Below are 15,345 nucleotides of genomic sequence, written 5' to 3' on the forward strand. Positions count from 1 at the left end.
TCCCTCCCTCGTTCAGTGACGCTCTGGTTTTCCTTTTCCGGCACCTTTTCCAGCAAGCCAGTGGCTACAGAGCTTATCACTCCTTTCCGCGGCCGCTCTGGCCTGTCCCTCGCTGGCCGGAGCCACGTTTCCTGCGTCGCTCTAGGCACCCTGGAGGTTTAACGTCACAGCCCCGCCTTCTCCTGCAAAAACAAACGAACAACCCGAACCGTTAGGCGGTTTGCCGAACCGGCCGTTTTACGTCACATCCGCTAGTCTACTACCCTCTCCCGACGTAGGCGTAGGGACGCTCTAGCACCTGCCCTTCCTCCTGCACCGCACTACGCTCTAGCCTCCCCCTCGACTCGGCTCTATCCTCTCCTCCTCAACGGCCCAGACGGGCGTGTTCAGAGAAAGAGCCGAGGCAGCCCGGTAGTGGGGGGCTGGGTGGGAAGGAAATTTGCCCCAATAGTTCCCCTCAGAAAAGTGATAAATAGCAGCGGAGGGAAGGCCGGGCGGAAGTGACGCGCTTTCCCGACCTTAGCTCGGGTGGGCGGAAGGGCTTTCCGGATCCGGTTGAGGAGCTGGGGAAGAAAGACGGGGGGGAGGGGGAGAGTGCGGCGGGGTCTCCCCCTCTCTTCGGCGAGGCTCTGAGGCTGCGGCCATGGAGGTAAGGGAGCCTAACTGGCGGACAACCACGCTGGGGGATGGGGTGGGTGTCGGTGGGTCTCCCTTGCCTTTTAAAAAGGGTCCCCATGGGATTGGCTCTGTGGAGGGAAAGGGCATAATATGGGGCTGGGGAGGAAGGGGAAGGGGATGGAGCTGAGGTTATCAGGGGGTGCAGTGTATATCCCCCCTCCCCGGATTGTGTGTTTGGTACCTTCCAACGTTTCCTTAAGGAGCCCTACTGAAGGCAAAAGAGGGGAGGGGTGCGGGGTTCAGCAGTTGCCTTGGGCCCAACTTTGCCTCTCCTAGCCTGTCCATCTTCCTAACTTCTTATTCCCCCACCCCAATCTCTCTTTTTGCCTCCTCTTGGCATTTGAGAGGATGTGGAGGACCCCTCTAGCTCTTTCGGCTAAAGGCCACTGGCTGGCTCATCCTCTGTGGGTTGAACCCCACATCAGAGATATGACACAGTTGGGGACGTTTGAGGAAGGGTGTGGTGAGAAGGGTGTCCTTGCGGGAAAGGGGATGCCTTGAACGTGGGGGTGAGAGTTCCACCAGGAAGCAAGATATTTTGTGGAGTTCATTCCGGGGTACAAAGGTGAAAGTTCAGTCCTTGGATTGTGCTTGGTTAGAGTGGAATAAGTCCAGCTTGCATCTTGTATTAATGTCAGCTGTGGACCCCCCCCCCCCAAAATTGTGGGTGCTTCACTCCTAGTAATGTGGTTAAACGTGGCATGGATTGCTCATGGGGAGCTCTTTGTAGATTGACCTACTTTACATGTGCACAAAAATGGCATTTGTTCTTTAAAAGCCTGTGATCTTCTTTCTGTGTCTCTTTTCCACATCACATGCACACATCTTAAATACCCCCGAAATGGCAATAAAATGTTGATCAGAATATGTTGTTGTTGTTTAGTCGTGTCCGCCTCTTCGTGACCCCATGGACCATAGCACGCCAGGCACTCCTGTCTTGCACTGCCTCCCGCAGTTTGGTCAAACTCATGTTGGTAGCTTCGAGAACACTGTCCAACCATCTCGTCCTCTGTCGTCCCCTTCTCCTAGTGCCCTCAATCTTTCCCAACATCAGGGTCTTTTCCAAGGATTCTTCTCTTCTCATGATGTGGCCAAAGTATTGGAGCCTCAACTTCACGATCTGTCCTTCCAGGGAGCACTCAGGGCTGATTTCCTTAAGAATAGATAGGTTTGATCTTCTTGCAGTCCATGGGACTCTCAAGAGTCTCCTCCAGCACCATAATTCAAAAGCATCAATTCTTCGGCGATCAGCCTTCTTTATGGTCCATACTGATTCCATATAAGTTTGTTTTTGGAAGGATCAGTTGAATGTCATTTGTTCAGTCTTGATCTCTCCAGGAAAGAATATCTACCCATCCCAGGATAAATTGGGTAGGAACTAATTTTGCATATAGCTTTTCTCCTATAGTTCGGTTTATATGGTACATCTGAACTTACTCCTCCATGAGCACCTTGGCATTGCACACTTTCAACCACTTGCATGTCATCCTTTTGACATTTGTTGGTTCCATTGGTGTGGCTTGAGTGTAAAATGTGCCCTGCTTGGCTGGGATAGACAGTTGGATCCAATGACCTCTGGGCTCTTCCGAACCTGAAGTTATGTGCCAACTACACATGCCTTTGCCAACCTATTTACCTTCAGCTGGTTTGCACTACGACTCCCATCAGCCCCAGCTAACCTGGCCATGCCGGCTGGGAGTGATGGGAGTATAGTCCAAAACATCTTGAGGGAATCAGAAGGCTGCCCTTCCCCTTGTTGTATCCTGTCTGCTCATGTTAGTTTGGAATATGGTTGAGCTGCATGATGACTGCAGATGTTTCCTCTCATAGTATGCTAAGTTGCCCTTTATAGTCTTTCAAAACTGTCTGAGGCAGTGATGTTATTGTTCATCTTGGGCAGGGCATCTTGGGACTACCAGTACCTGCATCCAAGGAGTGCCTTGGAGCATGTGTTTGGATGAAGGTCAAAGTACCACTCATTTAGCTCACTGACGCTGCTTATTACAAGGTGCCTCTCCATGAAATGATTACCTGACCTTAAAATTGACTACAGGTAGTTCTACTTTGTCCTTGCAACAGACCTGCTTACAACATATGAACCTGTGTTCAGGGGGCTGTAAATCGGAGTCAGAAGTGGCAGGAAGCCTCAAGAAGTTCTGAATTCACATTTGTGCTTGGCTGTATGTGTGTGTTTAGAAACACTGAATAGGAATTTCAACGTGTTTTATTATTTTTCAACTCTCTGCTCTGTTAGAGAACAGGAAACTGTCTTATACTGAGTCAGACCACTGGTCCATCTTGCTCAACATTGCCCACTCTTGACTGGCAGTCGCTCTCCATGGTTTCAGGCAGGGAACAATCCCAACCCTACCTGGAGATGGTGGGGATGGAACCTGGGACCTTCTACCAGGAAACAAGTTTGTCTCTGAGCTGCAATCAGTTCAAATGTTACTTGTCAGGAGTAGAATTTGAACCCATAACTTGGGGGAGATGGTGACTTTGTAGGCTCCTCAGCCGTCCTGGCTGCTTAAATCATAGTGACTCCACTGGGGCTCAAACACACAACCCTCTGTGTTTAAGCAGATATTACAATCACTACAGAACGGAATCCAGCATGGAATCCACATGTTGTGCCCTTGCCATGAGAAGAAGCTGAGGATTTCCTTGTGCGGTTGCTAGGCAACTGCAGCATACTTCCTCCCACACCCATTAAGATTATGGTTATCCAGGACCTGGAGCATTGGGGCAGGAATGTTCATCAGTGAGTTTTTATGCTTTTCCACACAAACCCGAGTCTGGCCCTCTGCATAGAAACCAGGCCTGTCCAACAGAGGAGGGGGGGAACTCTGAAAATGCTAGAGTCCCTTTCAGCCGTGTCTCTTCCATTCATTCATTCATTTGGTATGGGGAACATGAATATACAAATCTGCCTTTTACTGAGTCGAATGATAAGCCCATCTAGTTTTCTTCTCTGACTGGCAGCAACTCTCAAGGGATGCTGCTGCTGCAGCAGCAGCACCCCTTTCAAATCATTATACAATAACTGCACAGCACCAGGGGTTCAGAGTGTAGCAATTGGGTAGGGTGATGGATTGGGCTGTTAAGCATCTTGGCTTCTGCTTCAGTAAGATTACTGGCCTCTGCTGCTGTGCTTTCTTAAACATCTGCTCGATTTGCAGACATTAGCAGGAGAAAATGCTGGTCTCAGTGCTGCAAAAAGCTTTTTGTGTGCTGATGCCTGCTTAAGGCTCAGCAGTAGTTTGAATGTTTTAAAACAATTTTTTGTGGGCTGGTGACACTCTCTGCTTTGGACCATGGGTGAGGCCAGTGGGTGAAACTATGGGGACAGCCTTGGCACCATAGGTGACGTTTACATTCCCCCACTACTTGGTGATGTACCTATGTAACATTCAGAACTGGTTTGATGTCCATATCGTGATAATCAGTTTCATAATTTTTGACCTGGCAATATATCGCAAATCATGATGTGTGTCTGTGTGTGCTATGCAAAAATCACAATGTGGGGAAATCCGTGAAGCTAGCTAGTGCCTCTACATAGCTCCATCCTTATTTCAGACATCTTGGCATATCAGTATACTGTGAAGTTTAGCTGGTGATATATCGCAATGTTGAAAAGCAGATACCACCCAGCCCTAAACCTTGGCTGAATGACACCGCACTGGTGACTTTTAAAGCAGCATTACTCTCGGTGTGGTAGCATGGTAAGGCTAGGACCAGGGAGGCCCAGGTGGAAATTCATTTGCCACTCAACCACAAAGCTGCATTAGGTGACCCTGGGCAAATTTATTGTCTCTCAGCCTAACTTAACCCAAAGGGTGGATTTCGTGGGCATTCAATAAAACTGATACAGCACTTCTTCACACAGCATGTAATTAAACTATGGAACTTGCTGCCACAGGAGGCAGTGTTGGCCACCGACTTTTGAAAGAGAGTTGAACAAATTCATGGGAGAGAAGGTTACTAGCCACCATGTCTATGTGCTCTGCCTCCACAATTGGAGGCAGCCATGCTTCTGAATACCAGTTGCCCGAAAACCACAGGAGGGAGAGGGCTCTTGTGCTTGGGTCCTGCTTGCGGGTTTCCTGCAGGCATCTCATTGGGCACTGTGAGAAGAGGCTGCTGGAATAGATGGGCTGTTTGCCTGATCCAGCAGGGCTCTTCTTATGTGTTCTTTTCCCGAGGTAGGGCTGGGAGAAGCTCCTGCCTGAAGCCACGGAAAACGGCTGCTAGTCAGTGTAGACCAGGGGTTGTCAAGCTTTTTATACCCACAGCCCACTAATGCATCTTTCCTGATGGGAAAATTTCCTTACCGCCCACCAGTGCTCAAAAGGATTCAGCTTGTGCTGTAGAACCCCCTACCGCCCACCTAGAATCCTGAAACGCCCACTAGTGAGTGGTAGGGATCAGGTTGACAACCCCTGGTGCAGACAGTACTAAGCTAGATAGACCAGTGGCGTCACTCCTTTTAAGGTGGCTTCCTTTGTTCCTATTCAGTATCAACTTCTGACTAATGAGCTTTTTAAGACTGCGGAAGTGGAGGTCACAAGTGATAGTTTTATGAGTTCCTGAAGTGTGAGTGGTGCTACACCATGGATTGGTGTCTGGATATTGGATTTGGGGTGGGGCTGCATTTGTGGTGGGGGAAAAATAAACAAAGGATTGCTAATGTTTTCCCTTCTCCCCCTAAGTTCCCTGGAGGAAATGAGAATTACCTGGCTATCACCGGGACAGCGCACCCCTTTTTGTCAGGGGCTGAGGTGAGTTTGGCTGCTTGCAGGGGCTGTGGGTGCAGGGCATTTGGCGGCGGAGAGCGTGGAATGCAAGTGCTGGATGGCAGGAACCGGGGGGATGTTGCCACCTGCAGCTCGCAGCAGACCAAATGCTTTGTTGTGCACAAGGCTCCTGGTTCAGTTCCTGGTGCCGCCAGTTTCAAGGGACAGTCCTCTTGTCTGAGACCCCGGAGAATGAAAACAAGAGGGGAGAGCAGGCTTTGGTGCTTACCTGAGGCAAGACTTTTTGCTCTGTGTGTTCATCTTCGAAGCTTAAAAAGCTTGCAAATTGAGAACCGCCTTGTTCTGAAAATCAGAACTTAAGAAGCATCCTCAAATAAGTGTTGCTTTTTATTATTTATTTTTGCTTTCACATCCCACCTTTCCTCCAAGGAGCTCAAGGTGGCACATATGGTTCTTCCCCCCTCTCCACAACAACCCTGTCAGGTACATTAAGCCGAGAGGCGGTGACTGGCTCAATATCACCCAGCGAGCTTCACAGCCGAGTGGGGGATTTGAACTCGGGTCTCCCAGGTCCTTGTCAGACACCCTAACTGCTACACCAGCAGGGACCCTGAAGGGTCTCTTTGCTCAGAATAGACCATACTGGGGTGGGTGGACAACATCTGATCTAGTGTAGTGTGCCTTTCCTAAGTTTGTACATCTGCATCAAAGTCTCTCTTTCTCTCTTTTCCTCCCTCCCTTTTGCTCAGACCTTCCACACGCCAAGCCTGGGGGATGAAGAGTTTGAGATCCCGCCCATCGCGCTGGACGCCGACCCCTCCCTGGCTGTTTCTGACGTGGTTGGCCACTTTGAGGACCTGGGCGACCCCGTAACAGCCCCAGACACCACCTTCTCTGCCCAGTATGGGGTGCAGGCGCTTGACATACCTGTGGGCATCAGCCATGGTATCATGGAGCAAGGTGGGGGGCTGCTGAGCGGGGGGCTGGCCATGGTGAGTACCTTGCATTACATAGTTTTGAGAGTGCATGCAGTCATCATATGACTCCCCTGGTGGGCAGCATACTATCTTCTGGGGGGAAATCTGGTTTCTGGGTTATCATGTGCTAGCCTTCGATTTGCCCGTACCCTTTGAGGGATTATTCCAGGCTAGGGCAAGTTGCTTCAATTCCTAGCTGTCATGGAGGAGAACTGCCCCACCTACTCACAGAGCTGGCTTCAGGAGGTGGGGAGGAAAATGCCAGAAGCGGTCAAGCGATTCCAGAAATCATCTGTGTGCCACTCTGGCCGCAGCAAACATTGGTGCATGAGAGGGGGGCGGCTTCTGTCAGTGCTGTGATTCATTTCAGCTGGTTGCCAATCTCCACATTGCATGATTTCCTTTAGAAGTCCTCAGTTTGTTAGTTTGTTGCCTTCGTGTCCCCCCTTTCCCTCCAAGGAGCCCAAGGTGGTGTGCATGGTTCTCTCCGCAACAGCCCTGCGAGGTAGGATACAGTGCAAGGCAGTGACTGACCCAAGGTCACCCAATGAGCTGCAAGTCGGGGATTTGAACCCTGGTCTCTCCTAGATCTTAAACACGATTCTAACAATTTAAAAAAACCTTCCATATGTAAAAGCAAGTTCACATCCAGTACAGATACAGTCTTGGATACAGCTCACCTGTTAAAAGACTTGCTTAAAAAAGGAGGGTCTTCAGTGGGGCTCTAGCTCAGTAGAAAATCATCTGCCTTGCATGCAGAAAGGTCCCAGGTTCAATCCCGGTAGGGCTGGGAAAGATGACTTGCCTGCAACCCTGGAGAGCTGCTGCCAATCAGTGTTGATGATACTGAGCTAGGTGGGCCAATGGCCTGGCTCAATAGAAAGTTGCTAAGTACCAAAAAGACACCACAGAGACAGACAGACAGACAGACAGGAGGAGTATTTATAAGTGGGACCTGCAACAAAATGTTGCAGCGTATTCTTCCTCTTAGTGGGAGTGCTCCTATTCCAGTTTCCAGCCAGCCATTCCTTCCAAGCATGGCATTTCACTCTTTCCCCACCTCCCAGTTTTCCAGTTTTCTGTTCCTATTGACATGGCAGCATTCTGTGGCCACTGAGGAACATTCTCAGCCTTCCTTTGTTTTTGGCTGAGCTGTGTGCATGCTTGAGAGTTGTATGTACTTTTGCCAACCTTGGGCTTCTTCCAAATGAGAGCATCCTAGAAGATATCACAGCTGGCTGAAATCCTGAACAGGAGCACATTTTGCCGCCTGTGTCCCGTCGCCAAACCCCATTTGCTTGGAGCTTTTCAGTCAGCTCCATTCTGCAATTAAACATTCTATTAATTCGCACACCCATTTAAAAACATGTAAGTAATTAGGCTCCAATAATAAACAGATTCAGGCTGGTCAGGGTCGTCAGCTCAGGGGTTGAATTTCCTTATTTCACCAGGGTCTTCCTTGCACAGCAGGAAATGGCAGGAGTCTGGTGTGCTGCTGTTATCAGCAAACCAGATAAGCTCCTGGTTCTCCCCCAAACCCTCTGACAAGCGCAGAGGGCTTTGGCCGAGATGTGCGCTGTTCTCTACACTTCAGCCCAAGTGAAACAAGAGAAGATACACAATGCAAGGGACTCCTTGCAGGAGAAGGCTATCAATGGCTGCTATGCTCTGCTTCCATGGCCAGAGGCAGTAATGCTGCAGGAAGAGAGAGGGATCTTGTTTCTGGTTAGCCGTGGTGAGAACAGGATTCTGGACTGGTTGGGCCATTGGCCAGTTCCAGGAAACACTTCTTAGCTTGCTACTGTTTGGTTTTTTTCAAATCGGAGGGGACAGGAGCTGTGGGGCATCTTTCTCACCGGAGGGCCAGACCGTCACACAGAATTCTGCCTTTCTATAACCTTTGACATGACCCTGAATTCTCCCTCTCCCTCTGCAGGATTTGGACCACCCCATGGGGACGCAATACAGCGCCAACCCGCCGGTCACCATCGATGTGCCCATGGCGGACATCAGCTCCGGTTTGATGGGGCATGGCCAGCTGACCACCATCGACCAGTCGGAGCTCAGTTCGCAGCTGGGCCTCAGCCTGGGGGGCAGTGCCATCCTGCCCCCCGCAGCCCAGTCGCCCGAGGAGCGGCTCTCGCCCACCCCCTCGCCCACCAGTTCCATGCACGAGGAAGAGACGGAAGAGATCCGGCGGGTGAGTCTTGGCTTGGCGGCATTCAGGGGTGCCCCAGCCTGATTGGCTGGTGTCCAGAGTTGGTTTGCACATGTGCAGGATCCTCTTGTTTTTGCATGGGTGGAACATGGCCGCCATTGCTCTGCTTGCTTTGCCTCTGGCCCTGCCCACCCATCACTGATATGCGGCCCCTGGAAGGTTCCTCCACCAGGGCATGTTGCCTCAGGGCTACAAAAAAAAAAAAAGGAGAAAAAGGTTCCCACTTTGGGGCTAGAGTGTCAGACTGGGATGGCACCAAGGTCCAGATCCCCAGCCATGAGACTCACCAGGCGATCTTTGATCTGTCACTGCCCTGTCCTACTTCACAGGGGGGTTGCCAGGGTAAAAGGGGAAGGGAGGGGAGCATGTACACTGCTCTGAACTACTCGGGAGGGCAGGATTAAAAAAACAAAGACGATAAGTCAGCCGTCCCCATTCCATTTCCAATTTTAAGCAGAAATTGGATGGCCATCTGTCATGGATGCGTTTAGTTGAGATTCCTGCATTGCAGGGGGCCAGACCAGGTGCCCCTCAAGGTCATTTTCAACTCTAAAATTCTATGATTCCGTGACCGTCTGGGCCAGGTGAGCAGGTGGTGAATTCAATCCGCCTGTTGCCCCATGCAGGCTCTCGGCTATTTTGGTTTGGGGGCTATTGCCCAGGACATCTTGCTGTGCTTAACACGGGACCCTCCCAGTGTGGCTAGACTCCAAATTCCCCGCAGCCTCAGTGGTGAGAGAAAGAGAGTGGGCTGGGCTGGCAGTTGTCATCCGGCAACCTCTGGACGACTGCAGGTTTCCCCATCCGTTTTAAAAGCGAGGGCCTCTCCACTCCATTTTTTTCTTTCAAATGCCCGTTGTTTCATGCGAAAGTGGCCCACTTCCTCTCCTGCGCTGTGGTTAGGCCATTTCCTTTCAATTGCTTTGAATCTTGCCAGCCCAGCTTAGCTGCCGTTTGGCTGCCTGCCTTTTCCGTCTATTCCTTATCATCCTTGATGAGATCTGGGTAGGGGGAAGGGTGTGGGAATATGCAGTGAGCAAAGCGGAATTGGTTCCCTACCCGCCCTCCCCCCCCCCATGGGCGAATCCCCCCCCCAGCTGCTGCCACCGCCGCGCCCTCTGCCCCGTGGAGCCCGTTTCCGACCCTCTCCCTCTCTGTCCTTGCAGCAAGTTTCCATTCCCAAACCGGCGGTGATGGCCCTGGCGGCCCCTGCACCGGTCGTGGCACCTGTGGTGGCAGTGGACGCAGGGAAGAAGCAGAAGCCGGCCAAGAAGCAGAAGAAGAAAAAGGACCCCAACGAGCCCCAGAAGCCCGTTTCGGCCTATGCTCTCTTCTTCCGTGACACGCAGGCAGCCATCAAGGGGCAGAACCCCAAAGCCACCTTCGGCGAGGTGTCGAAGATCGTCGCCTCGATGTGGGACAGCTTGGGGGAGGAGCAGAAGCAAGTGCGTGCCAAGGGGGTTGGGCAGTGGGGAGGGAGGGAGAAGTGGGAGGAGCTGGGGAGGGTGGGTTTTTTTTTTTTGCGGGGCGGGGGGCAGCACCACTGAGGGGTTGAGGAGGAGGGTGTAGCTCCAAAGGAGCAACGCAGAAACATTGGGGAGATAGTGAACGTGCAGCGTTTCCCTTAAAGAGGGATGGGGAGCTGCTTTGGATTGCGGCCCCAGCCAGTAGCATCCGACAGCCACATAGGTTTGCTCACCCCTGCTGTCGTTGTAGATTTTGCATTGCATAGAGACCTCCAAGGTCCTGTCCGTGCTTCTAAAGAGTGCACTTTTTTAAAGAGAATGCAAACTGCAGCATTCATCTTTGAAAAGTCTTCCCCGTAGGAAGGAATTCCCCTTCTTCCATTTTTTTTTAAAAAATACTGCAACAATACGCATTTTCTTTTAGAAACCTGCAGACTGAGTAATTGCAAGACGTTTTATTCAGTTGATCACATGCTTCTTTTGATGGAATGGAATGATCAGCCCGGATAGCTCAGTTGGTTAGAGCATGGTGCTGATAATGCCAAGGTTGCAGGTTTGATCCCCATATGGGACAGCTGTATATTTCTACATTGCAGGGGGTTGGACTAGATGATCCTCAGAGTCCCTTCCATCTCTATAATTCTTGATCTTTGTAGGCTTTCCCTTAAGCAATGCCTTTGGTTAACCTGTCCTCACTGAAGTCTGTAGTTCTGCTTTCCCTAACTATTTGGGGTGCATCAGAGGGGTGCAGCAAAGCAGCGTGGTTTAAACAGAGCCAGGGAGCCTCTTCCACAACCTGTCTTCCTCTCTCCTTGCCAGGTGTACAAGCGGAAAACGGAGGCAGCAAAGAAGGAGTACCTGAAAGCGCTGGCGGCCTACCGTGACAACCAGGAGTGCCAGGTAAGAGAGATGACCCTCTTGCTTCTGATGTTCCCAGGACTGATGGGGTGTGAAGCTGTCCTGCCATCTCCTCTCCTGCCTTGATAGCACAGCAAGAAAACAAACCTAGAAAACTACCCTTCTTCCAGACAGAACAGCCTTTGCCAACCTGGTACCTTTTGATTCCTTTGGACTACAACTCCCATCAGCCCCAGCAATGCTGTCTGACAGGAGTTGTTCTCCAGATTTAAGGTACCAGGATTGCAAAGGCTAGAAAAGCCTGTCCTTCCAGGCCAGAACTGTCCTCCAATGGCTTTCCAGGCTGAATAAAGGAGGGGGTGTCTTCTATCCCAACGCTTAAAAGGGCCGTCACTCAGTGGGGAGAGCATCTGCTCTGAATAAAGAAAGTTTCAGGTTCAATTCTCAGCATCTCCAGGTAGGGCTGGAAAAAGATTCCTGCCCGGAATCCCTGGAAAGCCACTGCTACCCAATGTAGAAAGTAGTGAGCCAGCTCAGTGTTTCCCAGACTTGGGTCCCCAGCTGTTTTTGGACTACAGCTCCTATCATCCCTAGCTAGCAAGACCAGTGATCAGAGATGGTGGGAATGGTAGTCCCCAAACAACTGGAGACCAAAGTTTGGGGGAAACTAAGCTAGATGGACCAGTGGGTGTGGCCAGTTCCTATGTTCCTGTCACCTGTTCCCTGGAGACGCCAAGGATCGAAGGCGGGGCTTCCTGCATGGGCTCTGCTGCTGATGTGCATCTCCTCTGGCAGCCCAATCTGTGGTGTAACTAGAGACCACTTCCTAGGTGCCTGCGGAGAAGTAGAGGATAAAACACAACACTCCTGGCTTCTCCTAGTTTTATAAGCGCTTGCCCACCCTTCTATTAACTGGATCAGGTCAGGAGCAGCTATTTCCTCCCTCCCTGGGGAAGGGACCTTTTCACGGCACTTCTTTGGGGGCAGAATGGGAAGCGGAAGATCAGTTGCCCCCAATAATGGGGAGCTTTCTGTGTCTTCCCCTTTTCCCTTCCTTGACTTCTATTTCCTTTTGGAAGCTTAACCAGTTGCCGCCTGCATCGCGACCCCAAAAGCCCCCCTAGATTGTTTCCCCCAGCTTCCTGACTCTTCTCTTCCCCTCCCCTCCGCAGACGGTTGTAGAAACGGTGGAACTGGACCCCATCTCCTCGCCTTCTGAGCAGCCAGCCCCCACTGTGGAGTCCGCCTCGCCCCCGGCCCCAATGCCGCCCACCCCGCCGGCCCTGGAGAGCCCCCCTCCTGCCCCGACCGTCGTCTCGACACAGCCCACTGTGGTGGTGACCTCGGGGGCCGGGCCCCAGGCGGGGGGCCAGACCAGCATCACCAAGATCATCATCCCCAAGCAGATGCTGCCGTCCTCCCTGGCTGTCACCTCGCAGGGCGGCGTGGTGACGGTCATCCCCGCCACCATGGTCACGTCGCGTGGCATCCAGCTGGGGCAGCTGCAGGCCGGCACGGGCACCACTCAGATCGTCACCCGTTCGGTGCTGGCGGCGGCGGCGGCGGCCACTTCCATGCACTTGCCACGGCTCCAGCCCCCACCCCTGCAGCAGATGCCCCAGCAGCCGCCGGCCCAGCCGGTTGCCATCCTGCAGCAGCCGCCCCCCTTGCAAGCCATGCAGCAGCCGCCCCTGCAACAGAAGGTGCGCCTCAACCTGCAGCAACCGCCGCCGCCCTTGCAGATCAAGATCCTGCCCCCACCCGCCCTGCAGATCCAGCCCATTGCCCTGCGGACGGAAGAAGGCAGCCCCGAGAGGCCCAGCGCCGAACTCCAAGCTTCCCCAGAGCCCGTAGACGTGGTGCCAGAGGTGAGGAGCGCTGAGCCGGGTGGGCAGGTGCTTGCTTGCTTGCATGTAGGAAACTCTTCTTGTTATTATTTATTTGGTTTTTCAGATTAAAATTTTACAGTCACATATCCAACATACAACATAGAAACGAGATTCCAGAGAATCTCCTGGACTTCCCTCCTCCTCTTTGTGGGTCCTATTGTTCATCATTTTCTGCTGCATCTTTTATAATAATCCAAATCTTTTACCTCTCCGTTATGTCCAAAGTTCACCATTAAACTACAAGTGTTATTCCGACCCTACTAATGATTTTGACTGGTTACAATAGCACAGAAGGGGGAGGAAAATGAGACTCTTTGCTATGTACGTTTCTCTCCTGATCACTTGGAATCGAGGTTTACTCGCCCCAGGCGCATGGCTGACTAAATCCAACAAGGCACATAGTTACTTTAGTTTTTTCTCCCCCCGCCCCAGGTGGAGTCTCCGACACCGATGCACGTGGAGCTAGTGTCTGAATCGCCCGTGGCCTTGTCCCCGCACCCTCGCTGCGTCCGTGCAGGCTGTGATAACCCTCCGGTGGCCAACAGCGAATGGGACAATGAGTATTGCAGCAACGAGTGTGTGGTTAAACATTGCAGGTGGGTGGGCAGTCAGGGCTGCCTGATATAATAATAATAAATTTGTTATTTATTCCCCCACCCATCTGACTGGGTTTCCCAAGCCACTCTGTGCAGCTCCCAACAGAATATTAAAAACACAATAAAACATCAAACATTAAAAACTTCTCTAAACAGGGCTGCCTTCAGATGTCTTCTAAAAGTCAGATAGTTGTTTATTTCCTTGACATCTGATGGGAGGGCGTTCCACTGGGCAGCCACCACTACCAAGAAGGCCCTCTGCCTGGTTCCCTGTAATCTTACTTCTCACAGTGAGGGAACTGCCAGAAGGCCCTTGGAGCTGGACCTCAGTGTCTGGGCTGAATGATGGGGGTGGAATGTAGCCATGCTCTGTCCACATTTCTACCCAATCATAGAGCCCTGAAGGTGGGCAGGCAAGGGTTGGGGTGGCAGCGCTGCCAGAGTGTGAGAAGAACAAAGGTGCCTGGATCTTGGGGTTGTCTTTGTTGCCCCTTAGGAGCCAGCCCACATTCTTAATTTTGCAGCCCTTTGTACTGTTAGAAGGCAGCCCATGCAAGTACAAAAAGATGTTCGCTTTCCTAAATTTCCAGCAAAACAGCATGCTATAATAAAATAATAGGGACATAAAGCCGGTTGGACAGTGTTCTTGATGGTTGGACAGTGTTCTTGAAGCTACGAACATGAGTTTGCCCAAACTGCGGGAGGCAGTGGAAGACAGGAGTGCCTGGCGTGCTCTGGTCCATGGGGTCACGAAGAGTCAGACACGACTAAACGACTAAACAACAACAAAGCCGATGGGTTGGGAGGGCCTGTAGGGGTTGTGGAAAGATCCCCAGCAACCATTATTGGACTCTGTAATTGCTTAGGGTGCAATCCCAGTTTTTCAGGGATGCCTTTTGGGTTTTCAGGTCTGATAGCAGAGAGTGTGCAGTCTATCCTCTGTGAGGACTAGAGGCACTCAGCAGACAAATGAGGGAGCAATACAAACACATATGCACCCCAGTCCTACTTGAATACACGAGTAAATAGCTTCACCTGCCTCAGCAAAGCCAAGCCACGTGGCTTGGGAGCAGGGAAGGAAGATGTGCAAGCCGGTCAGGTCAGGGAGAAGCATCCGCCAGGTCTTCATTACTGAACATCCAGTTCAGCAATGCACTGTAAATTGCGCACAGCAAGACACACTACTGCCATCACTTCTTCGTAATGGCAGGCTCAGGTTATGAGGGTGGACCGAAACTGAACCCAAGCACAGGCTGCTGTGAAAAAAGGAGGGCTGCTGCCAGCTCGCTAGTGGGGAAACATGAAATCAATTGCATTTTAAAATACATTTATCTCCCAGCCAGTGCTGGGCAAGATGCTGGAGGTTCACCGGCTCCCCACTCCTGTTGTGTAAGTTTTTAGTGTAAGGATCTTTGCACCTGCAGGAACTGCTGCTGCATATACTGTACTACCTGCCTCTTGACTTAACCTCTGCTTCTGTCTGTCTTTCTCTCATTCACAGGGATGTGTTTCTAGCTTGGTTGGCCTCCCGCAATTCCAACAACAACGTTGTCTTTGTGAAATAACCCCCGGCCCTTTTGCGGCGGAAGCAGCAGGGGCGGGGTTGGGGAAACGACAGTTTCGCGTTCCTACGTACACTTTTTTCCAAGGACGACCAAAAACATAAAAAACACAAATCGCCATGCTACTGTGGGATGGGGCTGGGCGGGCAGGATTCGCGCCATCGGCCGAAGACTATCGACAAGCGAAGATGCCATCCCGGTTGGGTGCTGCGGACTCCCCTCCCCCCTCCCCCTTTATTATTATTTTTTTTCTATACACTATCCCTTGGTATGTTTCTGTTGATGGAGCGAATTAAAGCTGGAAGAGGGATATTGGCCAGGGCCTGCTATGTGCTGTTTTGCAGGAG

The 15,345-nt window shown here is 51.5% G+C and overlaps 1 protein-coding gene across 1 annotated transcript; it reads left to right on the forward strand.

Moving 5' to 3' along the window:
* The first annotated feature begins 171 nt into the window (after positions 1 to 171).
* On the forward strand, positions 172 to 15,313 carry TOX4 (TOX high mobility group box family member 4). The gene is made up of 9 exons (XM_035135471.2): positions 172 to 649; positions 5,388 to 5,456; positions 6,182 to 6,424; positions 8,346 to 8,609; positions 9,794 to 10,072; positions 10,913 to 10,993; positions 12,124 to 12,819; positions 13,273 to 13,436; positions 14,938 to 15,313. Exons 1-9 carry the CDS (start codon positions 644 to 646, stop codon positions 14,999 to 15,001), a joined length of 1,866 nt encoding a protein of 621 aa, XP_034991362.2. The 5' UTR covers positions 172 to 643; the 3' UTR covers positions 15,002 to 15,313.
* Positions 15,314 to 15,345: the final 32 nt, after the last annotated feature.

Source organism: Zootoca vivipara, chromosome 13 (genome assembly GCF_963506605.1).
Source record: "Zootoca vivipara chromosome 13, rZooViv1.1, whole genome shotgun sequence".
NCBI lineage: Eukaryota > Metazoa > Chordata > Lepidosauria > Squamata > Lacertidae > Zootoca > Zootoca vivipara.

Coding starts and splice junctions, on each gene's coding strand:
- TOX4 (XM_035135471.2), top strand. Junction 5,457..6,181: donor CCTTTTTGTCAGGGGCTGAG/GTGAGTTTGGCT, acceptor CCTTTTGCTCAG/ACCTTCCACACGCCAAGCCT. Junction 10,994..12,123: donor GTGACAACCAGGAGTGCCAG/GTAAGAGAGATG, acceptor TCCCCTCCGCAG/ACGGTTGTAGAAACGGTGGA.